General features: G+C 33.0%; 3 protein-coding genes across 10 annotated transcripts; 2 read left to right on the top strand and 1 right to left on the bottom strand.

The window, feature by feature from the left end:
- Window position 1: 1 nt before the first annotated feature.
- Window positions 2–3,391, top strand: LOC109855776 (5'-AMP-activated protein kinase catalytic subunit alpha-2). Of its 5 annotated transcripts, none has more exons than XM_020430351.1 (10): window positions 2–59; window positions 668–787; window positions 910–1,051; window positions 1,137–1,375; window positions 1,459–1,665; window positions 1,777–1,882; window positions 1,969–2,303; window positions 2,464–2,630; window positions 2,726–2,885; window positions 2,977–3,391. In XM_020430351.1, exons 1-10 carry the CDS (start codon window positions 17–19, stop codon window positions 3,066–3,068), a joined length of 1,611 nt encoding a protein of 536 aa, XP_020285940.1. In that variant the 5' UTR covers window positions 2–16; the 3' UTR covers window positions 3,069–3,391. The 5 variants fall into 5 exon arrangements, with proteins under 5 accessions (XP_020285940.1, XP_020285942.1, XP_020285943.1 ...); XM_020430353.1 differs by lacking the exon at window positions 2–59 and adding an exon at window positions 68–228 and having other exon boundaries at window positions 2,977–3,390; XM_020430354.1 differs by lacking the exon at window positions 2–59 and adding an exon at window positions 68–216 and having other exon boundaries at window positions 2,977–3,389.
- Window positions 3,392–3,480: 89 nt separating this feature from the next.
- On the bottom strand, window positions 3,481–8,604 carry LOC109855779 (adapter molecule Crk). Its single transcript, XM_020430361.1, has 3 exons — window positions 7,954–8,604; window positions 6,900–7,255; window positions 3,481–6,755 (listed from the first exon to the last, which is right to left on the bottom strand). Exons 1-3 carry the CDS (start codon window positions 7,986–7,988, stop codon window positions 6,286–6,288), a joined length of 861 nt encoding a protein of 286 aa, XP_020285950.1. The 5' UTR covers window positions 7,989–8,604; the 3' UTR covers window positions 3,481–6,285.
- Window positions 8,605–10,044: 1,440 nt separating this feature from the next.
- On the top strand, window positions 10,045–24,753 carry LOC109855741 (Niemann-Pick C1 protein). Of its 4 annotated transcripts, none has more exons than XM_020430293.1 (20): window positions 10,045–10,464; window positions 13,606–13,960; window positions 14,042–14,334; window positions 14,695–14,887; window positions 16,014–16,145; window positions 17,419–17,538; window positions 17,673–17,890; window positions 18,067–18,368; window positions 19,002–19,199; window positions 19,271–19,472; window positions 19,598–19,895; window positions 20,097–20,224; window positions 20,388–20,642; window positions 20,752–20,915; window positions 21,007–21,119; window positions 21,235–21,821; window positions 21,915–22,103; window positions 22,220–22,307; window positions 23,153–23,319; window positions 24,295–24,381. In XM_020430293.1, the coding sequence occupies exons 1-19, from the start codon at window positions 10,360–10,362 to the stop codon at window positions 23,317–23,319; spliced, it is 4,107 nt and encodes a 1,368-aa protein (XP_020285882.1). In that variant the 5' UTR covers window positions 10,045–10,359; the 3' UTR covers window positions 24,295–24,381. The 4 variants fall into 4 exon arrangements, with proteins under 4 accessions (XP_020285882.1, XP_020285883.1, XP_020285881.1 ...); XM_020430294.1 differs by having other exon boundaries at window positions 10,046–10,464; window positions 23,153–23,244; window positions 24,295–24,384; XM_020430292.1 differs by lacking the exon at window positions 23,153–23,319 and having other exon boundaries at window positions 10,046–10,464; window positions 24,295–24,753.
- Window positions 24,754–25,614: the final 861 nt, after the last annotated feature.

Genomic DNA, 25,614 nt, shown 5'->3' with positions numbered 1-25,614 from the left:
CAGTACTGTGCCAGTGATGCTTCGAAGCGTGTGTAGCGTGACTTGGACTCCATTTCTAAGTATGTAAATAGTGTCAGGTGATTGCAATTATATTCGCACTTTTGGCACTACGTATATTTTATAGTAATCAGAAATTTTATGTTAATTTTGTGCACTTGTCATTACTTAATCGCGAGGCTTAATGTGAGAAGATTTACTTTTGCGGAACCATTGTATGTAAGTACATGAGTAAGTAAATTGGTGGAATACGATAAATAGAGTATTACAGTACAGTCAATATTGTTTAAATAAAAATGTGATTATTGTTTCAAATAAAAACTTAATTAGATTACATACAACAATAAAGAATTTTTCTTGCATAGTTTTGATCTGACGTGTATCTACAACGTTGATAAAAGCAGTGTCGAAGCAAAATTACGCAGTGAAATTACGCAGTGAAATTACGCAGTGAAATTACATATATTCGTTTGCTGGATGCAGACATTTTGTAACAATTCTTGACAATAAGCACATCTTGAGCTAAAATTTGTATTTTGAAATCTGTTTTAAGTTTTATTTGTTAATTTAAAATTTTCAATGTATTTTTTTTAACTCGTGATTTGACAGTTCTGACATATTAGTTTAAGAATGTGACATACTGTTCAACAAGGTTTTTATTGTGATTTAGACAGCAGTGGATTAAAAATGTCGGAGAAGGTGTCAAGTAATCAATTACAACCTATTGTTAAAATAGGCCATTATACATTAGGCCAAACTTTAGGAGTAGGTACATTTGGGAAAGTAAAAAGTACGTATAAAATTCATGCGTGTAAATATAACTTATATTAAACGATATAAAGATGTGTGTTGTCACATACTATTTCTGTAGTGTATTTTGTAATATATTTTGTAACATATTTATATTCACAGTCGGAGAACATGTTTTGACAAAGCACAAAGTTGCTGTAAAAATCTTAAATCGGCAAAAAATCAAAAGCCTAGATGTTGTTGGGAAAATTCGCAGGGAAATACAGAATCTGAAACTTTTCAGACACCCTCATATTATCAAATTGTAAATATGAATCTAATCACACACAAATTCTTCTCTTTTTTAGTGTTTTATATATACATATTATATATTTCTATATTGCATACAGATATCAAGTTATAAGTACCCCTACAGACATATTCATGATAATGGAATATGTGTCAGGCGGGGAGTTGTTTGATTATATCGTCAAACATGGCAAGCTTAAGGAGTATGAAGCGCGACGATTTTTCCAACAGATCATATCAGGTGTTGATTATTGCCATCGCCATATGATAGTCCATCGTGACTTGAAACCGGAAAATCTTCTGTTAGATCACAATCTTCATGTAAAGATTGCGGATTTCGGTATGTAGACTTGAATGCAATATTTGGCATACAACACTTTTATTCTATACATACAGATAATAAAATATATTCTACAAATGCAGGTTTATCAAATATGATGATGGATGGTGAATTTTTGCGAACTTCCTGTGGGTCACCAAACTATGCCGCACCAGAAGTGATATCCGGCAAATTGTATGCCGGCCCGGAAGTAGATATTTGGTCATGCGGTGTTATATTGTACGCCTTACTTTGTGGCACTTTACCATTCGATGACGAACATGTTCCTACGCTCTTCCGCAAAATTAAATGTAAGAGTTACTTTATTTTTTTTTTTTTTTAAGAAAGATCAACCGACAATACGCGAACGGATTTTCTTCTAAAACAAGCAACAACAAACTTATAATCATCTTTGATTCTAGCTGGTGTTTTTCCTATACCAGACTATTTGAATAAGAGTGTTGTTAGTCTCTTATGCCATATGTTACAAGTCGACCCAATGAAGAGGGCAACTATAGAAGATATCAAGTATATTAAATAACACACATGGAATAAGTGATTATGGGCACTTTGCTTTGTTACAATGTAATACATATATTTTTCAATTTTTCTAGAAAACACGAGTGGTTTCAGAAAGATTTGCCATCATACTTATTTCCGTCACCAGTGGAGCAAGACTCATCCGTTATTGATATAGATGCTGTCAACGAAGTGTGCGAGAAGTTCAACGTCAAAGAGCCGGAAGTGCACTCTGCGCTGTTGGGCGGTGATCCGCACGACCAACTGGCGATTGCTTATCATTTGATTATAGACAATAAGAGGATCGCTGACGAAGCGGCTAAAGCGGAATTAAAAGACTTTTACGTGGCATCGAGTCCTCCGCCTGTAGCGTTCAGCCCGAACGATAGTAACAGCAGCCCGTTGAGACCGCATCCGGAGAGGATCGCACGTATGTTAAAAAATTGAACAGATGCGAACTTCTGTTATTACTATTTTTGATTTCATAAAGATAAATCTTGTAGAGGTTGTTAAATAAAAAAATATCTTAGCTCTCTTTTTCTTTATCTCTCTCTCTGGCAATAATTATGCACATAATGACAATGTTGCAGCATACCGCGAACGTCAAGGTTCACAAGGCAGTAACGCGCCTGCACAGACGCAAGGCAGTCGCGGTACACCCGTGAAAAGAGCGAAATGGCATTTAGGAATAAGATCACAATCAAAACCGAACGACATTATGAATGAAGTTTATCGTGCCATGAAAGCGCTTGACTTTGTAAGATCGCTCATACTAGGCATACTTTGCTCTGTTACAGCAAACCGTTAAGTTTTGTACGTGACACAAATTGTGTTCGTGTTTCTCTTTTGCAGGAATGGAAGATCATAAACGCATATAGTGTTAGAGTACGACATAAAAACACATTAACCGATAGATACAGCAAAATGTCGCTACAATTGTATCAAGTTGATTATAAGAGTTATTTATTAGATTTCAAATCTTTGTCGAATGAAGAGGATGACATTGGACGCGGTAAATTTATTAATTCAGACTCAAGTTTCCGATATATAATTTTTTCAACCACATAAACAAAATTTTAATGCGAAAAACGTATTTTTTTCAGATCCAGCACTACCGCCACCGCAAGCCACCGGCCATCATACGATGGAATTTTTCGAAATGTGTGCAGCGTTAATTACACAGTTAGCACGATAACATGGTCATCTGTTGAAGTTACAGTATATTCTGTTACATTCTTTTTTTCAACTTATATTTACATAGTATAAAATAAAAAAGCTGTTGTAAAGTGCATTATTAATCTTGTAGTTTTCACAACCAACTTCATCCTGTATGTATGTATGTATGTATATATATATAATCATTTATTATTAAATGCTATGTATAACATTGAATGTTACATTGCATTACAAACTATTATAAATATATATATTATAACATAAATATATTTTTTATCTAAATGATTACAATTCTCTCTTACCGCGTATTGTATTTTTATTTTTATGAAATTATATATGTACTTCGCTATATATCTCAGAGAAAAATTCAAATACATGTGTGCGTACGCTTAGAAAAATATACATTGTTATATCGGTATCATATTTTAAGGTTTTTTTTTTTATATGTTATACACTGTGACGCTTTAATAACCTATGCATTATTAATGGTAAAAGCAATATACAAATTATTATTTACTCTATGACTTTATTGTAAATATGTATCAGATATTTTCTTCGAATTAATGTACACATAACTATTGTTTGTTCTTTTATACGCATACGTACGCGTATATGCACAACATTTAAAACATTTGTATAGTTATTACTCTCTTACGCTGAAAATTCACTTAAGCACCATGTTATTGCGGAATATTAATAATTAAAGATAAAGCATGTATAAAATGGCACGTATTTTCTTATATTTTATATAAATCACTTTTTCCTTACATAATAATGCTGCCAAAAAAAACTGCCTGTTTTGTGTTATTCAGCTTGCCTTATTTTACACACTGAATTTCCAGACGTTGTAAAAAATTACATACAAATTAGGTCATTTTGTTTTATCTTTGTTTAAGGATTAAGCGGAAGAGAATTTTGTCTAGAGTTGCAAAGTTTATTGATATGAAATATTTTCTATTTACTAGTATGTAAATATCGCATGTAAATTTTGTGAAACTTATGAAACAGTTACGTAACTGGTGTGTTACGTGCGATAGAAATAGGACGATCAAATCATTGAATGTTAAACATCATACACACACAGTGATTTAAAATTTTACATATATATATATGTATATATTATATGAAAAAATAAAATAATGAATATACAATTAATAATATTGGCTTGCCTCTTTTTCTTTAATATAAAGTATATACTACACACAATATATGCATAGTACGTACTATTATACACTTTTAATCAGAAAATATTGTAATAGCAGATTTCTTGACAGTTGGATTAAATTGTTTCTCAATAAAAAATTTTATTACAAACGTAATTCAAGCGTTTATTCAAAATATCTACTATTAAAATATTTTCCGATTACTATAAAATGTTCCATCATAAAATGTTCTATCATTATATTATCATTTATAAATACAAATGTCTAACACAACTTCATTAATGTTGCACAATCTACTGCTGACAGATATTATATGTACCATGAGAGACCAAAATGCGTTATAGTCTGCACAATAAAACTGCATTAATATAATTTTACTATTTCATAATTTTACTATTTCAAATGTCTTCAAAATTGTATTAACAACAATATTCAGGAATAATGAGCGAGTATATACACACAATACATTTTTTATCATAGTCGCTGTGTTTTTGACTAGAAGATTTAAGAAGACTATTTAGCGCGGAACATATCTTTTTTTTTTCATTTTCTCCGGAGAACGTAACTGTTAACATTTAGTAACAAAATATTTCAAAAAGCATGCCTTTTTTTCGTAATATTCATAAATAGAAATGTGTGTGATATATAACTTATCTTTAATTAATAAAATAATATTCTGTAAAATCAACAAATCTATCATGGTTCGCTGCAAATGAAACTTCGTGTTGAACCATCAAACAAAGCTTTGAACAATATGAATTTACAGGTGAATGTAAAACTAGTGCATGAAAGTTCTATACGTTTGAAATCAAAGTTCTAGAGGTATGTATACTCATATACGTAAAATTTGTAATAGTAAAATAAAGGAGGGAGAGGAATAATCCTATATAAATACTGTACCCTTTTCGGAAATTGTTATGTTTACTATTGTATTAAAACCTCACTTTTACTTTTATTAGTAGTGTCAGACATATCTTTTTTTCTTTCTCTCTCCTCCCGTCCCTCCTCTCTCATTCATTCATTCATTCTGTCACTCTCTCATTTATTCTCATTCTTTCTAATACATAGTTTTGTTACATCTTCACACGTACGCAAGTTTATATATATAACTTTATAAAATTATGCTTGTATGCTTTGGGCAATTAGCAATGTATATATTCTTATAGATTATTCGGTAACATGTAAACTAAAATGCTGCAATCAAACTAATTGCGTTCACAAACTATAACTTTACAGACAGCTTTAAGATTTTCAAAAAATTGTAAGATATTTACAAATAAGAAAATAAAAATACGCACATAGAAATAATTTGACAGATTATCCCATTGATAGAATTAATTTGTTGAAAATTATTAAAATCTTATGAAATTATCAAAATTATGGATGAAAGTAATCAAGATATTATGATAGGAATTATTCGCAGAAACCTAGCATAAAGTCATTGAAACGCTTATGATCAACGTAGAACGACTTTTACAAGTCTCACGATTTTGTCTGGAATTGCAGCACAAAATAGCAACATGCTGAAGGGAGATTACAATACAAATCGTTAAACACCTCATATTGCACAAAAAAAACGTGGGGTTCGTATGTATGTGACATGCGGCAATCCATTATAAATACATTTGGAATGAATAAGAGGCTATTAAGAATTTTCGAGCTGCCAATACTGCATGATGAATTATTTAAATTTTAATCGTTAAATCATTATAAACCAAACGTTTCAGTTTTTATACTAGGTAATCTATAATATATGTAATGTGAATTATATAAAAGTTTTTAATACTATTAATAATAATGCCATTAAAATGCCAATAATAGTACTACCAATCTAACATCTTTCTTACTTCGTACACTATTAGCAGCATGTGAGATCTTTATAGCCTTACTTTTTCTCTCTCTCATCATCAAAAAGCCAATTTCTTGTAAATAATTGTTCAAAATTAAAATTAAACATATCTACGCAATGGTACATATAATAGATGTTATCAGTAATTTAGCATTTTGATAACATAGAAGTCCTCCTTTTTCTTTTTGTCACATATGCGGTGCCTCACATTCGGAGAATTTCTGTTAAATCTCTTGATTGTCTTCATTAGTCTCATTATCTACGAATTCTACATGCGTAAATGGGAAGTGGCCAACCTTGCCATGTAATTCACCTTCCCATTGACCATTAATATTAGTCTTTGTCACTTTTATCATGTCACCTACTTCTAATTTTAATGCAGTTTTATCATACGCATTCGGCACCCTGGCTTGTTTCACTTTTGCGAAAGCTGGTAGTGTTCTCTGAATGTTTGATCTTCGTGTTACGGTTGCTTGTCCCGACATTTCTACATGAGGTACTTGTGACATGTGTCCTGAATTTGAATTGGAGCTCGAACTACCTCCACTCTCAGGCCGTGAATTATTTTCTATTATATGGCTGTCCTCGTCGTACTTTTGAACATACGGAACCGGTATTGAGCCAGTTTGGCCGAGACTATTTCTAGCTGTCCACCACTGTTCCTCATCTTTCGATATTACAGTTAGAATATCACCTACGTATTATAATCACTTTGTTATATTAATAATCTAAGGTAAAATTATTTTTATAAACTTTATAAAATATAACTTTGTACACATACACAGATATCGGCAATAAAAAAAAAAAAAAACAAATATCAACAAAAAATTGATTATACCTTTCCTGAAGGGTAAATCCTCGGAATCATTGCCTTCAAAATCATACTTGGCGATTACTCTTTGTGTTTTCTTTGGAGCAGGTCTAATTAAAGGTGTGGTATCTAAATAGTGCAGTTTGTAGAAAGCCAGAAGACTGGGAATGTCAGGAAACATCTGATCTCCAATGCGATATCGAATTTGATCTCCTTGTTGAATTTTGTTAATAATGTAATGACTAACTTTACTGTCTTCCCTTACACATAGCACAAAGTCACCATGTATGGAGGTGCTGTCTCGTACTAGAAATACTCCACCTTCTTTTTCACCCATTAACAAATCGGAAGCATCTTGTCGTGACATAGCACCAAAATACCAGCTAAAAAAGAATCACATAAGTGAATATTATTTCCTGAATGCACCAATTAAATTTTTTTTCATATCAAACTACATGTTTTATATTATAACATTACTTACAAAAAAAAATATAATTTATCTTATTTTAAAATTATGTAAACACATGAATAAAAACTTAAATTTTATCATCAATATTACCGTCACGAACCCAGTTTTTGATCAGTATCCAATTTTTGATCAGTTGTTAAAAAAGTATCATAGTAAGATTTCGGTCATAAAAATTAGTCCGAAAAAATTTTTGGCATAACAATTAATTATTGCGATCATCTATATACCTCCTTTCGGACTAATTTTTATGACTAAAAGCTTACTATAATACTTTTTTAACAACTGATCAAAAATTGGATACTGATCAAAAACTGGATTTGTGACGATATATGCATTTATGTGTTTACAGGTGTTTTATGTATAAAGTAAAAAAACATCAAAAATTTATAGTAAATACATCATTTACATGTATAAAATATATATTATGTTTAAAACATTTCAGTTAACTTAATTTTATTTTTTTATAGTTTGTTTTGTTTTCTTTACCACATACATATAATCTAATATACATTATATGTGCATTAAATATACATTAAATATATAATAAATTCCAATTGCATGTCTAATCGATCAGTCATCAATTAAAACACGCGAAAAATTTGTCATACACACCTTGACTTGTCATACTGATCGAACGTTGCAGCCATTGTTGCACACGTTGCTCCGATTACAATTCACAAGAGTGAAATGACGTGTGTACACAAACTCTTCTTCTTCTTCGTTCAATTATCAATTAATATATTACGAGGCGCACAACCGATAGAAGGAGCGAGAGAAAAAGAATAAATGAAAGTGAACTCGGTGTTAGGCTCTTGCATAGTAAAAGAAACGTAACAACCAGAGGAACAGCAGACATGCACGCATACACACATGCACACGTACGCGTTACGATAGATCTTCGATCTTATTGTGAGATTCAGTTTTTAAAAAATACAACGTTACTTATTTTGTAATTGACAATAGAGGTTTCGGAGCACCGAACTTTTTATTATTATCGACTCGACGTATCTTCGCTCCTCCCTTCGCGCATTCCTCTCGTGCGAGATGATCCGCGAGCTGGGCTTGTCACATGTTGAAGCGCGCACGTTTCGCGTTGTTCATCGGATACGGATTGACCATTCGACCGGATCTTGTTGCAAAATAAATTGTACTATTTACACGATGTTGATTCACAATACGAAAGTCTCCGTAAAGTGAAGTGGGAAACGGCTATTTCTACAAAAATGGTCGCCCAGAGCCCCGTGCGACATTTAACATGCTCTAAAGCCGCTTTTCAACACGTGCGGAGTTTCTATTGGTCACGATTCGGAAACTTTCGAGTTCCCTCGTGTACGCGACCATAAAAAAAAAAAAATATAATATATATAATGATGATCAGAAATTACAAAAAAGTTTTATTGCCGTATACATGTAGATATATTATCTGAAAACAAAAAAAAAACTTAGACATTTTGCATCAAAATAAAGTAGAGAGTCAAAAAACCGTGGATTGTGAAGAGAACCTTAGGGCCAGTTTTCAAGCGTCAACCGTGACCGATTCGATTTTGACCAATCGAGCGACGCGATTGGTATCAATTCTTACGGAATAATCGGTCAATTAATTTAATTGAAGATGGTGAGAGAAGCACCGAGAGGATTACACTTATATATAATTTATATATTTTATTATTGCCATTTCATATGTGTATTATATTTCTTATATAAAGATAATTGATTTGCAGTTTTATTAAAGATCGTAAATTACTTGCACAGCGTAGGTGTATTACAAATTGTTTTACAATTGCGCGTCAATATAACATCCACGTATGTATGTACTTATTATTGTCTCTTTACGCAATGCTCCTTTTGTGTGGTAGGAATTTAATTCCACGGTTTCTCCTCCTATAGTTTTCTAAAAACCTCGAGAAGACGTCAAGCATGAATAAAAAACAGGAAGACGCGAAGCACGAATATAACAACAGGAAGACGTCAAGCGTATGATATGATTCGCGTGCAAAAAATACACATGTGTGTATATTGAGCAAATTGATGGTTGCTAATATATAGTTTGTAATTGTCTCATTAGCAATTATAAGTGTGAGATGAACAAAAAAAAGAAATGACATTACGCGATATATTTGCTATATAATGACATTGCTGTAAGAAATACTTTTTTACATATTTCTCTCGTTGGCGACAAAGAAAAAGAAGAATCATGTATTTTCACACTTGTCAACTTGTACATTTGAACGTACAGTTTCTTAAATGACTTGTTAAAGAAACGTAATTTGACATTCTTTTTCGCTGAACAAACAATTATCAATATTCCGATATCTGTACGAGTCGTAAATTAATATTATACTCGACGCAGCATCTCCGAGATAAAAAATCTGAACGCTTTCGAATCGAGAGCATTTTACGCAGTTTTCTCTCCCGGGTCACATTTGCGATTTAAATCAACAAGAATTTGCTGGACTCTCCTCCCATCTTCCTTTACCTCGTCGTTCCCTCGCCGCGTAAGAAACCGATAGAGCGCGACCTCCGTCCGAGTAGAGTTTGTTTTATGGTTCTCGCACACTAAACGTGTCGGCGCGCGACAAGAAACAATCGGCGGTTCGCTCTCGTGGAAAAGCAACGGAACGATTGGCTTGTCGCGTATCACCTGGTTACGCATTTACGCGTCACACATGTGTGCAGGAGCCCGTTTCGGTTAAGTTAAAGGCGCAGCCGCCGCCGATAGGTAGTCGTAGTCGTTGTTGGTCGTCGTCGTGCGGAGTTGACGAAGAATCGCGCTCGTGAAACATCGTGAAGTTTTTTTTTTTTTCGAGGGGTTTACGAACGTCGCGTTCGAGGATGATCTGCACGCACTCGGCGATGATCATTTCGTGATACATTGCGCACCGAGAGTGTGAAAACAAAAACGGGGAGCGAGGAGGTTAAGTGCGTAGTATTTGTTAAAGTATATAATCTGGGGGTAGGCAAAACAAAATTCCAGGTGTGTGTGTGTGTGCATACATAATAAGAGCGAAACGCTGTGCGATGCACAGGACTAGTGTAATAGACGTCCGTCGTCGAGCAATGACAATCATGACTTGCAACAGCGTTCTCTGGCCTCTGTTGCTTCTGACCTTGCTTGCAAATTTGGTAAGTTTTCCTTCTGCGTGCTGTCTATATAGAACGCAACGGACGGGGCCGTCCATGTCGCGCATAAAAATCGCGACCGTTCGCGTATCACGTCATCTCCTGTTTCTTTCTGCGATTGGTTTATATATCGCATTCTCGCGTGCGCGCGCGCGCGAGCATTGTCGTAAGTCAACACGTAAAATTGTGCCTATACCCAACTTTTATCTATATATTAATCACACGTCCACACCCTATAGCGGCGGCAGGCTTTGCACAGCGCGCGCGCACACGTTTGCGTGACGTCATCTCGGCTGATCGCTGAGAAAGTTTTATTGTTGTTTTCCGTCTCTCTAATTCGCACGGGAGATTTTGAAATTCGTACGTTTTATTCTATTCTTCTCTCGTTTCTCCGTAGAAAGACGGAGAAACTCGATGTATCTGCGAATACGTTTGCGTCACGTTCCGAAATGTCTTATCAGCGGACTTACTTCAATGTTCTATATCAATTTTCCGTGTACATATCTCGGTCACATGTCGATTTCAAGGCGAAATCACGTCATCTTTATTACACATCCTGTGAATTCCATCGATATTGTGATATAATTTAAAAAAACATTCTGAAAAACCTTGGCACAATTTCGTTGTCTTTCGTTATCTCTTTTTCCAGATCGCGTTAACTCATACATACTTCAAAGATGAATGAAAAGAAAGATAACATAAGAAAGGAGAGAATTTACACAATGAGCGGTGTGACGTTATTGGCCACTTACTGTCGAACAAAGAATGCATCTTGTAACGTGATACACATACACACACCGCCACACCGTTCAATAATTTCATTCCTTTAACCGCACTTTGTCCACATCAATCAAACAATGCAATGTGTTTAAATGTCGGACGAAGCGTTTAAACATTAGTTTTTTTTTCTCTCCTTTCGTGATGATTATGCAAATCGTATTATCTAACGCTGTTCTCAAAACGAGCAATTTCTAAAGCGCGAGCAAGATCTCTTTATAAAGTCTCTCCGAAACTTTAGACAAGATTTTTAAAAACTACACGCAACCGATCTCTTACTTTGTTGACATTTAAGAAATACGAGAAATCAAGTTTTTGCACAAGATTTATGTAAATTAGCTTTTTAAATTATCTTTTAAATTAAAAAACAAATTTTTTTTTCTATATCATGACAATGTGTTTAAAATGCAGGAAAATGAATTTCGAAAGATTAAGTTTGTCTGAATATCTTTGTCAGTAGATTTGCAGTATATAGATCAGTAATAATGAAATCTGTACGATTTTATAATAATAAAATGCTGTACGAGCCGTTTTATTGACTATAAAGTATCTACACTATAAAGAAAGTATCTACAAAGATGATCTTAAATATAAGATTCCACTGTGATTATCGGCCTTTGACATCTATATGCATTCAGAGATGGTGTTTGATTGCCAATCAACACACAATTCGAAGTATAATATTCACTGCGTGACTTATACGACGTCACTTAAAATGGATGACTCACAAGCAGAGCTGATTAACAAAACATAGTTCTCGATGTCAGCAACTTCGTTTTATTTTTAACATTTTTCGCAACATGTTAAGTTCCTCATGTTTCCTTGTTCGAACGCAAACATTTAAAATACAAAAAGATTCATGAAAGATGCATAAAAAACAATGTAATAAATATGAAAATATGTTATCTCAACATTCTTTCTTGTTTTTGTTTGCACGTGTTCATCACGTTCCGAGAAAATGATCAAAGTAAAAGTTATTAGACACAGACGTAATGAAAAAAGAAAAAAAAATCTAAAGTCGTCGAAGTAGTCACTTTCCTGTTCAAGAACGTGGACAGAGAGACAAAGTTCTTCTACTGTTACGAGCCTTTTAGTCCAGTGATCATCAAGGAGTAAACGGCTGTTCCGAGAAGGGACGCTCGGAAATGGCACATTCTCAATTACCAAACTTGGCCGAGCACTGCTTTGATCAATAATGCAAACATATTGGTTTTTACAAATAAACTAATTTAAACAACACTTAACTAACAATTAACTTGAACTTTGGTTCTCATTAAAAGAAATATATATCATACATTATTGCGTTAAAAAAAAGTGTATATTATTTTTTTAACTACAGATATGTTTTTAATTACAGATACGTATTTATCTCTCACGGGCTATAAATCACGATATGTGTTTCTCTCTTCGTAAAATTTCAAATTTTTTAATTCCAACTTTTTAATTCTTCAATTTTTTTTCTGTTAAACTGAATATTTTTCATATTTAAATATTTTTAATGCAAATATAAAAACTATTTGTTAGAATTTTGATAACACTTTCTGGTTTTCTACGTAACAATACGCGACTCTTTCCAACAATTGGAACATTGGTTGAAATCACACAATGTCTATATAAGAATATTTAAATTGGAGCGATAATACTGAGCAAATATGGCTTTATGTGAGCTTCTTTGTGATAATTTCAAAAGAAATCGCAAAAATGTCAAAAGAACTTGCGCAAAAGCGTTAATCAAACGCTTCAATGTGTAATATCTAGTATAATAAAATATAATATATTTCTCAACTCTAATCTAATGTGTCAAAACATTCCGAAGACGACTCTCTTGTTTCGTCTCGTTCGTCAAGCGAAAGCTCGCACTCTCTCTTTACTCTTTTTACCTGCTGATATACACGGTGTCTAATCTAATGTAATTTATGCGCAAATTAGTTTCCCGTTTCCCGTTAAAGATAGTTTCCCGTTCAATATACAGTAGTTTACATCTATAAATATTTATTTTTACTAGTTATTATGGTTTTTTACATTCCACGAACATATATCTTATATGAAACATGAAACCATATCATCTCTCTCTTCGTGTAGAAATTCTTATATTTACCACTGACGTTTAAATTAGGTGAATTAAATCCTTAATTCAACTCATTGGCTCAAATAAATCTCATATTAAGCTTTGATATACACTTAAGATACGCCTTGTGCAATACTTGATGCTCACTATGCGCATATGTTCACGTGCCTTGTACACAAGTCTTGTTTAATTATGCCAAATATGTATAATGTTAATAATTTATTATTAGCATATAAAATGATAATAATTATTATTATTCAATATATATATATACACGTTACTGTCTACTTGCCAAACAGGTTGTCAGTGAGGAAAGCGCTCATTGCGTATGGTACGGGCAATGCTTTACGGATACATTTATGCACACGAAATACTGTCCTTACGATGGGCCAGCGAAACCATTAGATTCCGAAGGTCAGAAGCTGCTGGCTACACACTGTCCGCATCTCTTGGTGGACAATGGCAAAGGAATTAATACTTGCTGCGATGCGAAACAGCTTGCTACGTTAAATAATAATGTCAAGCTCGCATCAAACTTTTTAAAACGATGTCCTAGCTGTTTAGATAATTTAGTGAAACATTTTTGCGATTTTACATGCGCTGTTGATCAAAGTAGATTTATCAACGTTACAGAAATAATTAATACAGAAAATGGTAATTATCGTTTGTTGTTTTGCTTCATCATCATAATCTTTGCTTGTACATTGAATTTCTTAATGAACTTCTTTTTTGCAGATGTAAAGTATATTAATGCGATAGACATTTATATAACAAATAAATATCTCGAGGGAACGTTCAATTCGTGCAATAAGGTATCGGTGCCAAGCACGGGACAATTAGCGTTGGACTTAATGTGCGGGGAATGGGGAGCGAGTAGATGCACTCCTTTGAAGTGGTTCTACTTTATGGGCGATGCGGAGAACAATGTTTATGTACCTTTCCAAATCACGTATGTGAACACCGATGAACCTGTTGGATCGTTCATACCATTGGATCCGCCAATTACGCCGTGCAGTAAGGCGCTAAACGTTAGTATTTCTTTATGTTGAAAAAGATTAGTTTGTTCTAAACAATACATGTATTTAACTTGCTCTACCTAAGACTATTAGACTTATTAACAGCTTGACAAGGCTTAGTGTGCTTATTTCGTTAACACATCTTACCTTTGCAAAAACCTGTTAGCATGTTTTTTGTGTCACAGAGTTTTCACACAACTTTCTATTTAACGATGACTTGCAAAATTTAAACTTTGGCATTTGTATTAACATGGTATAACTGAATAAAATTGAAAAAAATATACAATTAAATTAAAAAATTGTAAAACAAGCTAAATGTAAATGTGCCGCGTAAGAATAGAATTAAAAATGATATATAAATTTTTTTTCCAGAAAAACACTCCAGCTTGCAGCTGTGTCGACTGCGAACAGAGTTGTCCAGTACCACCACCGGCGCCTCCACTGCCACAACCATTTTTAGTATTTGGCTACGATGGTTACGAAGTTATAATGACAATTATTTTCGTATGTGGCACCTGCCTGTTCCTATTTTTAGTGGTGTGTTTCAGTCACCGAAAGCGCATAGGTAAGAAACTTAGGCTTGTATATTTAAAAATTACAGTAGCAACCTGTATAACTGATGTGATGCAGTTTTTAAAAACAATAAGTGCAGTTTTTTTAAATATTTTGTGTGAGCTACATAAATTTCATACAATAACATAAAACGAGTTTTTCCCGTGTTGTGGCTCTGCTGTATATTTTTAGTTTTTACACATGCACACACAATTGTCACTAAACCTTTTTCAAGCACAAAAAATGGAACTGGATGAAACATCTTTTTCTCAAGTGAGGCTATTGTTAGCTATATTTTTTGCGTACGGTATATATCTTGATGATTTATTGAACATGTTAGTGACTAATTGTAGATATAATCCATTATTAATTAATTATGTCTGCTAAATATGTGAAATAAGAGTGGGAAAAGAGTACAAGGTGAACACTTTGAGTGTGTGATTAATATTTTTTTCATATTGATTTTTGGATATATTTTGTTAATGCTACTTATCTTTTGCTTGATTTTATTTTATCTGAACCTCAAGAAAGCATGTGTAATACATTAATTTGCTAATCTTTTGTTATATTACAAAAAACAAATATTTTCACAAAAATCATTTGTGGAAAATTAGAAAATTTTTAAGTACTTATACATGTATAATTACGCAAATATGCAGTTGTACATATAGTATAAGTTAATACAGATAAAGTAATTGTAGCTACATAAAAATTGCAGCATATTCAGACTTATATAATTGAAAGCAGTTATTCTTACAATGAATATCTTCCACTTTAGCTCATCAAATCATTTGATATATAATTTATTTTGATCTATAGTTTATTACATAATACTTGTTTTTTCAGACACAGGTATTAATATTAACATGTTTTATATTTTTTCTAATTATTTATATTATTTTTATTTAGGTTATAGGTATAAATTAATATTTCTAATAGAATAATTTAGTATTGTTTAAAGTCTAACGAGTGTATTCTAAGTTGTTTATCGGATATGTTTTATGTATGGAATATTTGTATTTTGTGTTAACTACTGGATGCACATATACGGGTTTTCTTCTGTATTAAAACTTATTATATCAACGAAACGTGAATCAGTGGATCATACAAGTGTATGTATGGTATGTGCGTATGTATAGTTGCACGAGGGGAGGAAGTAGGAAGACAGGTGGGTAGACGGCTAGCTGCCGGATTACACCACCCAGGAGACGGTGCTCGTATTGCCCTCGCCGCTGACCAGGAAGACAGCCCACTTCAGTCTAAGCGGTCCAGTACGTTTTCTTGATTCTAAAATTTTTGATGTCATCGTATTGGTGTTCCCTTGTCGTACTTTCTTGTTGCTTTATCGCTTTTTTGTTTGTCGTACGCTTTTGTTTCTAGTCTTGCAGATCTGTTCCACCAGGATGTCGCAAAAAGGTTGCGCATTAGACAAAGTCTTCAAATTAACTATTCAAATGTTTTATTTATAGAAAAATGTTGAATTATGATATCTAATTACACAGTCTACAAAATATACAAACGTATGCAATCACTTTTTATCTTTTAAAGAGATAAAAATTTGCTTAAATGCTTGAACGCTTGAACAAAGTTCAGAGAACTCATAGGTCATTTCACGGCTAACAGAACATTGAAAGCATGAACTCGATGTAATTGTACTTTGACGAAATATCTTATGCTGCAAATGTATATTTATTTTAGATGAAAATTATATACAGATTTTTTTTAATTACACCACGTGATGATATAAAATAACAATTATATATAATAGAAATATTTATTATGATTACTTGTACGCTTTTACAAAATTTGTGTCTTGCAAGCATTTTACTTTTTCTTTGTTTATGTTAAACTTTCTCTAATACTGAATATTTTGCATGTTTGTAAGGATATATGCACGCAATTTATGTGCAACAAACATTGCTTCAATAATTAATTAGAATGTAAGTAAAATGTGTGACGTTTAATAGCTAAGTAAACAAAGAGTTCTTTATACTAATATGAAATTCAAGAAAGTTCTTTTAGTATTTGTGACATTGTACTTTTAAGTAATATTTTGTTTTTATTAGCAAATTTTGAAAAACAAAACTTCTAATATTAATGAAAATTGTTACTTCCATAATTTTTAATTTATTTAAGAAAAAAATAAAAATTATGGAAGTAAGTAATCATACTTTACGTATATTTATGTAAGTAATTTTGTCATTTTTTTTGTCAATTATCGTACGGCACATGTAAATATAATATCTTTTCAGTATTATATATATATATATATATATATATTTACATTATAGTCACATATGGAAGACTTTTTTTTATTAAGTATTAGTTTTTGATGTTTTTTTTCTTTTTTTTAGCAAATCATTTTTACTAATAACATTTTGTTTTACTATTTTTGAAAACTGTGCAATCTATTATGTTTTATTATTAGCACGCGTTTACTAAAGATTATTTAAAAACAATGTAAAGACGCTTGTAAAAAAAGAATACATATATCTTTACTAAAATTTTATTTGTGTGCATATTTAATGTTGTAAATATTTCTAGGTATTATATCCAACGAAGATTTACCAACCGATTTTGACCAAGAACAATCTACTTTCATTGAGAAACTTGGAGCAGGCACAGATAAAGTTTTGCAGGAGTTCTTCTGCAAGTGGGGAACATGTTAGTAAAATATTTCGTATTTTGTATATTATTACACGCAAATTTATATATTGTATTTTTTTTTACATATACATATATTTATCCGATTACGCGTGTGCACACCTGCCTGCGATAACTTGTATTTTATTTTGTAGTCTGTGCTTCCCGACCTTGGTTGATACTTTTCCTTGGCTTCCTATTGATTGTTGCCTTGGCACATGGTATAAAATACGTGAAAATTACTACGGATCCTGTGGAATTGTGGGCATCTCCGAATTCCCGATCGCGTGTCGAAAGAGAATATTTCGATAAACATTTTGAACCTTTTTATCGAAACGAACAAATTATCATCACGTCCGTTGGTTTGCCCAATGTATGTTATTACTGAAGTACATGCTCTTTTACACACGAAGAAAACAATACTTTTTTTTTTTCTACAAAATATACTACGTAACAGTATGAAAAGAGAATTATGCGAATATAAATAAAATATAAGATTCTTATATCTATATACATAATATAAAATAATTACTTAAACACCAATTGTAGATTGTGCACAACACTACCAACGGACCGATCGTATTTGGTCCTGTATTCAACGACACGTTTTTAAAAACGGTTTATAAATTGCAAGAAGGAATCAAAAACATCATTACTCCAAATAACTACACATTGGCGGACATATGTTTTGCTCCTTTAACCGGACCGTTTACTGGTCCGACTACAGTCTCGAAATGCACTATTCAAAGTGTATGGGGCTATTGGCAAGACAGCTTAAGTAAATTTGAAGAATCGGAAGACGAAGGAAATTATACGGTCAACTATTTAGATCATTTCCGAGTATGCTCGCAGTAAGTAACAAAAAATTAAAAAATGACTATGTGTTTATACAGGGTGTCTCATAACGAACGAATCAGCCGAAGTGTGTAGGTAGATCGGGTCAATCCGAACAGAAAAGTTATTTACCATTTTGCAAAATGTGCAATAGTTATTAAAATATGAATTAATAAATGTGAGCCAATGAGCGCGCGGGGGGCAATGATCGGACTCTAGGGGTACCCCTCGCTCGCCGCTGTTCGCGGCGTACCGCCTAATATCGCCCGATCGCAAGAAGTTGAGTCGCGCCGCGCTAGTTTGTTTCTCCGCCTCTCATTGCTATGACATTGCATGAAAGAAGCCATTTTTCTTTACAGCCGATAATCGTGCACGCCTATAGAGTCCGATCATTGCCCCCCGCGCGCTCATTGGCTCACATTTATTAATTCATATCTTAATAACTATTGCACATTTTGCAAAATGGTAAATAACTTTTCTGTTCGGATTGACCCGATCTACCTACACACTTCGGCTGATTCGTTCGTTATGAGACACCCTGTATAATGACGAACACTATTAATTGACTGTGAGATTATTGCTTAAACAATATTTTATTGCTTTTGTTTTATCTATGTATTTATAATTTTTTTTTATGTTTATTTTCTCAGAAATGCATACAATCCTCAGTGTCTCGCGCTTTACGGCGGCCCTATTGAACCGGCAATTGCGGTAGGCGGATTTTTGTCTCCGGGACAGGACCTTCACAATCCATCGTATGAGAAGGCAACCGCGATAATACTTACTTTTCTTGTAAACAATTATCACAACAAGGCTAAGTTAGTTTCCGCGATGGAGTGGGAAGAAAGGTAAATTTATGCTGATAAAAAAACAGTTTTATACGATTAAAAATTCGATTTTATACAACGTCTGATTTCAGCTTTATCAAGTTTATGAAAAATTGGACGGCAACGGAAAAACCGGCATTTATGGACATAGCATTCACGTCCGAGCGTTCTATCGAGGACGAACTGAACCGTGAATCCCAATCGGACATTGTGACTATTTTGGTATCGTATGTCATTATGTTCGGATACATTGCGGTGTCCCTCGGCCAGATCAGATCATGTTCTCGTCTTCTGGTGAGAATTTACAAATCTTTGCAATTTTCAAAGAATTTAGAGAATTTATTTAAAATATTAAATATATTCATTTGCAGCTATGAAAATATTTTAGTTTAATTAAATACGATTAATGTTGATTTCAGTACGATTCTAAAATCACGCTTGGACTTGGTGGCGTAATTATAGTATTGGCATCTGTGGTTTGCTCAGTCGGATTGTTCGGTTTCATCGGTATACCAGCTACGCTGATTATTATTGAAGTCATACCATTTTTGGTACTGGCGGTCGGAGTGGACAATATTTTTATCCTGGTGCAAACTCATCAGAGGGAGGCCAGACGCCCGAACGAGTCGATTCCGCAACATATAGGTCGCGCATTGGGTCAGGTCGGCCCTAGTATGTTACTCACGAGTGTGTCAGAAAGTTGTTGCTTCTTCCTCGGTACGTATCAAAAGAGTTCAAAACGTAGAAATTTTTATCACAAAAAAATATTGTATCTTCAATCCATATGTGTATATTTTTAATTTTGCTTTATATTTGTTTCGTTATATTCGTTAAATTGAAAGAAAGAAAGAAGTTGTGCTAAACTGTGCAAATACAAATTATTTGCGTTGTAATTAGTCTTCCTTTATTAATTTATAGGTAGTCTTTCTGATATGCCTGCTGTGAGGGCGTTCGCTCTGTATGCTGGAATGGCATTGTTAGTAGATTTCCTACTGCAAATTACATGTTTTGTCAGTCTCTTAGCGCTTGACACAATTCGACATGCGGTATGTGTTACATAGAACTACTTTATGTTTAAAAATTTTACTTTCAGTCGACCAAGAAAGTTTGGTCAACAAAATACTATAGAAATTTAACTTATTTTTCATATGTTTGTGATTGTAATATATATATTGTGTATCTTATATTTATATTTTCATAATTTTGTAGAACAATAGGTTAGATGTGTGTTGCTTTATTCGATCCAAACGAGATGATGGAGAAGAGGTAGTAGATGGAATGCTGTACAAAATTTTCAAAGTTGCGTACGTTCCATTATTGTTGCAAAAATGGGTTCGTGCAATCGTAATGATTGTATTTTTCGGCTGGCTTTGTAGCAGCATTGCCGTAATACCACACATCGAAATCGGCCTAGATCAGGAACTCTCTATGCCTGAAGATAGCTTTGTGCTCAAATATTTCCAGGTATATTTAATAATCATGACTGAATGAACTTATATAGATAATAGAAGATAATGAATTCATTAAAAAACTGAATAAATTGATAACAAAACACATTCTTACGTCTTTTCAGTTCTTAAATACTTACTTATCGATCGGACCGCCAATGTATTTTGTTGTTAAAAACGGCCTAAATTATTCCGATACCAAAGTACAAAATTTAGTATGCGGCGGACAATACTGTAACAGCGATTCAGTATCAACACAAATATTTACAGCATCGAAACAACCAAACAGGTATATTACAACAAGGACAGAAAAACAAAACTTAAGTTTTTTTATATTCTAATTTTATAGAAATGTTCTCATTTTTTTTTTTTTTTTGTAGAACATACATAGCTAAACCTGCTTCATCTTGGATAGACGATTACATTGATTGGTCGGGACTGCACGGTTGTTGTAAATATTTCCGTACAAATAGCTCATTTTGTCCACATAACGGTACGTGTTTCTCTGTGTATATTTCTATCATGTTTATATGAAACAGTCCGATGATTGCATATATTATATATTGCATTGTTGCAATTCAATGTTATATTTGCCTTTTGGATTGCAGATCGTTCGCATTGCTCTCTTTGCAACATCACTTTAAACGATTATAACAGACCAGTGCCGAGCGACTTCAATAAATATGTATCATTCTTCCTACAAGACAATCCCGATGAGACTTGCGCCAAAGGAGGTCACGCAGCTTACGGTCACGGAGTGAATTACATTACCAATCCCGAAACGAAGATGTCGACGGTCGGCGCTTCGTATTTCATGGCGTATCACACAATTCTCAAGAGCTCGGCTGATTATTACGAATCGATGAGAGCAGCTCGAGTTGTATCGGCAAACATTACAGACATGATAAATAACAATCTCCGAAGTCGTGGTGAAAACACCACGGTAGAAGTTTTCCCGTATAGTGTTTTCTATGTGTTTTACGAGCAGTATCTAACTATGTGGCCTGACACTTTGCAAAGCATAGGAATCTCATTGCTCGCTATATTTGTGGTTACCTTCTTACTGATGGGCTTGGACATTTTCTCATCGTTGGTTGTTTTGATAACTATCACGATGATTGTTGTTAATATTGGTGGACTGATGTATTGGTGGCATATAACTCTGAATGCGGTGTCTCTAGTGAACCTGGTTATGGTAAGTTAATTGTCACGAAAACAGCAGATCACAGTTCACATAATTTAAATTGGCTCGTCACTACGATAATTCATTTAAACTTTTATACTACAGGCAGTGGGCATAGCCGTCGAGTTTTGCAGCCATCTAGTGCATTCATTCTCAGTGTCGGTTCAAGCAACTCGAGTTGAAAGAGTTGCAGATGCATTGACAAACATGGGTAGTTCAGTATTCAGCGGTATTACGCTCACCAAGTTTGGCGGAATTATAGTTTTAGGTTTCGCGAAGAGTCAGATTTTCCAGGTTAGTTCTTTTCCGTTCTAACGATAATATATCAAAATGTTGATTCTAATTCAATTCGAAAAAAAATACACGTTATTCCGCTGCTCAACATTGCTCAAGCCAAAATTCATTTGCAGGTGTTTTACTTCAGAATGTATCTGGGTATTGTATTATTTGGAGCAGCGCATGGTCTCATCTTTTTACCAGTATTGCTAAGTTATATAGGTGAGAAAACAAAAAATATTGCAAGTAATACTTAACACTATGTGACAGTTGTTATATGCCAGATAATAACTGTCACACCTTTAGATATGTAATCATGCCGGAAAATATTCGATGAAAAAGTAAGAAATAACAAAGAAAAAACGTGTTTTTTTTTACATGACTTTTGATATTGGTTTTTTTCGTTTGCATATATCACTATTCACTAATACAGTATTTGCTATAACACTGTTCCTAACGAATAAATTTTAACACTTTAACGTATTTCATGAATAATACAAAAAAGGACACGCTTGTTTTACTTCTGATGTATAATAGCTAAATTTGACTACAGCGAGATAACAGAAACGTCTCAACATTAAAATTTATATCTTTATATTTTCGTCACGACAAAGAAACAACTCTGATAGAACAAAAATATAATCTGAACGATTTTTGTGTGCGATTTTCAACTATAGTTTGACACGTTGTTATATTTAAAATTGTGTTTTCCATATATCTTTTATGTCAGACGAATTAATGCAAAATAGATTTTACTATTAAATATTAAGTAAATGTACATATGTATATAGATTTGAAAACAGTCACTACACTATTCATCACGAGCTCTTTATTGTTTATTATTTTGATAAGAGAAGAGTTAAATAATTTTGTTATGGAGAACACCAGTGTTACGCTAAATTACTGTTTGACCATCAATACTGAAGAACAATTGTGAATATTTTATAAGATATGTTTATTTTCACGGACAACTTTTACTAACACACATTGCATTTAGTGTGTGTTTGCCGAGAAGACTCAAATTATTTGAAAACGCAATTTTGTGTAACGTGGACTGGCGATTTTAGGCTCACCCATGAACAGAGAGAAGTTGGCCAATCACAAGAAAGCGATGCGCGGAAACCTGGACAACGTGCAAGAAACCTCCCTGAATCATCGTGTAAGCAAACACAATTCTCCTTCCACACCTTCTACAACCACACCTACGTTCAAAGTGCTCGAATGCGAGAGATAGGTATGCAGAGCATCTAAATTTCAAAAGAGATACGTCTGCATTTGTGACACGTGGTGAAATCTCCTAGACACCTTTTTTCCTCAAAAAAAAAAAAAAAAAAAAAAAGAATCGCTATGTTTTTACTGTACATATCTAAACACAGTGTAGATAAACTGAGCCTCTTCAAAAGATGCTGTAGAATATTTAATGCACTTTCAAAACAGTATAATTTTTAATATATCGCTTGAAATTCTCTATTCTCTTTCAACATCTATCTTTTGTAAGAATATAAATTGAAAAATTATTGCGCAAGCAATAATTTCTCTATGTATTTTTCTATATATTTATTTTGCAGATTTTTGTAAGTTTTTTGTTTATTTATATTTGTTACGTACACTCTTTACACTTTATGTAATAGAATGTAATATTATGAGTTGTTATTACTCGATCTTTTTGATCAAATTTTGTAGGAATTCTGTCGCGGAACTCTAAAGCTTGATATAATAGTGATGTTTTTTTCTGATAAAACATCACTTTCATGATGTTTTGAAAACAGAATAGAAAAACGCTACAACAAAAATATAACATCAATACTATCTTTTGCGACTCGCTGCAGTCATTATAACATCAGAAGTTACATCAGTTCTTTTTTCTTACATAATATACTAAAATAAGTAAACATTTGCTTCACACATCATATATTTTTCATCTTGTAGCACGAGTATACTGTATTGGTAATACATATATTTCATTTTTCATAACATTTTTAACTAAAACTGTTAACATGAGAAACCAATGAATAACACAGTCTCGCTTGAAAAACAATTGTAAAATAACACTTAACGAAATAATTTTGGTTTGATACTTGTTATGGCTTAAGATTACCTAAGTCTACTTTTTTGTGTATATTTGTTTTATTTACTAGTCAATATTTTATACTATTGTCAAAATATTGAGTGCTCAATGTACATTTCTTCGTTTCTTGTGTACTTTTAGGCGTGATGTCGGGCCGAGGACGTAAAAGGGCCTGCGAACTCGCGAGCAGAAGTGAAACTAAACATCACGAACACGAACAACCGAATTCTCCTCTACTCCAAGACAACAATTATCAACGTCCGACCACTTCCTACGCCAGTATGAATTTTGTCAATGCGACTGATCACCACATAGCGTTCTAATACAAATCAATTGAGACGCCGATTTAATCGGATGCAATTTTTGTACTTAGACTGAAACATGGATCTGTTAAGTAAACGTAATAGTTTTTTCTTTATTGCGCGAAACTTACAGGAAGTTCAAATCATTTCTGCGAAACAAAATTCCGATAATATTAATGGTGAACATGTCCATCTGACGCTCATATTTGGCATTTTTAGTGACAAATTTTGTTTATAATTATAAGGTCATTTGTAGCATATTTATTCTTTTTTGGGTAAGGTTGCCTTTATTTTTTACTTTTTTTCAATTTTTTTTTTTTTTAAATTTAATATTAGTAAGTTGCCATAGATTGTATTTGTGTAAAATTAAAGTTTCCCGCGATTGCAAATGACCGATCGTACGATTGAGTTTTAGGTAGAAACTCTAGAACGACGAAATTGTTTCTCACTATTTGCATATATTTATCGTTTAAATAAATTTAGCAAAAAGAAACGAAGATAGATATAAAATATGCATTTCTGTGTTTTTTTTCATGCAAATGCATTTCTCAATTGTGAGGTGAGTTTTGTTTTCTGATATTGATATCTAATTATTTCTCTTACTCTGTGATGGCCATTATGCAAATTATTTATCCTAAATTCTAACGTGCAAATGATTAGCAAAAACTAATTTTATTATTTTTTAATGTTTTAAGATATAATATGTGGAAAACACATGTTACTCTGGGATCTCAGTTATAATGTAAATGTAATTGACTCTCGTGTGAATGTGTAATTCTTATACGTATACGCCGTCCATAAATACAAATGTGAAGACAAAAAAATACTCGTCGATAAAATCGACATGGTTATTGAGACTATAATATAATAATTATTTGATATTTGCTTTTAAGAAACACACATTAAACAATTTAAACACTATTTCAACGATGTTAAAGACGTCTTTCGCTTTAAGACATTATTTAAACACATGTAGTAATAGCAAATAAAGTGATATCTATGTCAGGATACAAGTTTTCAAATCTCACTTTAATCTTTAGGTTATGCGGTGCGGTCATATAGGTGATCTATGACCTAAAAAACTTTCTGAATTTTATTATGTAGCTTTAATTTGAATTGTAATTTTTGTCATGGAATATAGATATAAAATGCTTTTCAG

This window comes from Pseudomyrmex gracilis, unplaced genomic scaffold (assembly GCF_002006095.1).
Source record: "Pseudomyrmex gracilis isolate BER0280 unplaced genomic scaffold, ASM200609v1 scaffold_98, whole genome shotgun sequence".
NCBI lineage: Eukaryota > Metazoa > Arthropoda > Insecta > Hymenoptera > Formicidae > Pseudomyrmex > Pseudomyrmex gracilis.
Note: the sequence above shows the minus strand (reverse complement) of the source record. Positions and strands in the feature narration are given on the sequence as shown.

Bases quoted from the DNA above. Each gene is read 5' to 3' on its own strand.
- LOC109855776 (XM_020430351.1), top strand. From the start codon at position 17: ATGCTTCGAAGCGTGTGTAGCGTGACTTGGACTCCATTTCTAA. The intron at 1,052-1,136 runs GTAAATATGAAT...TATTGCATACAG, and splicing joins CACCCTCATATTATCAAATT to ATATCAAGTTATAAGTACCC. The intron at 1,883-1,968 runs GTATATTAAATA...CAATTTTTCTAG, and splicing joins GCAACTATAGAAGATATCAA to AAAACACGAGTGGTTTCAGA.
- LOC109855779 (XM_020430361.1), bottom strand. From the start codon at position 7,988: ATGGCTGCAACGTTCGATCAGTATGACAAGTCAAG. The intron at 7,256-7,953 runs GTGTGTATGACA...ATTCTTTTTTAG, and splicing joins GATCAGTATGACAAGTCAAG to CTGGTATTTTGGTGCTATGT. The intron at 6,756-6,899 runs GTATAATCAATT...TATAATACGTAG, and splicing joins GGATTTACCCTTCAGGAAAG to GTGATATTCTAACTGTAATA.
- LOC109855741 (XM_020430292.1), top strand. From the start codon at position 10,360: ATGCACAGGACTAGTGTAATAGACGTCCGTCGTCGAGCAATGACAATC. The intron at 19,896-20,096 runs GTACGTATCAAA...ATTAATTTATAG, and splicing joins AAGTTGTTGCTTCTTCCTCG to GTAGTCTTTCTGATATGCCT. The intron at 21,822-21,914 runs GTAAGTTAATTG...TTTATACTACAG, and splicing joins CTCTAGTGAACCTGGTTATG to GCAGTGGGCATAGCCGTCGA.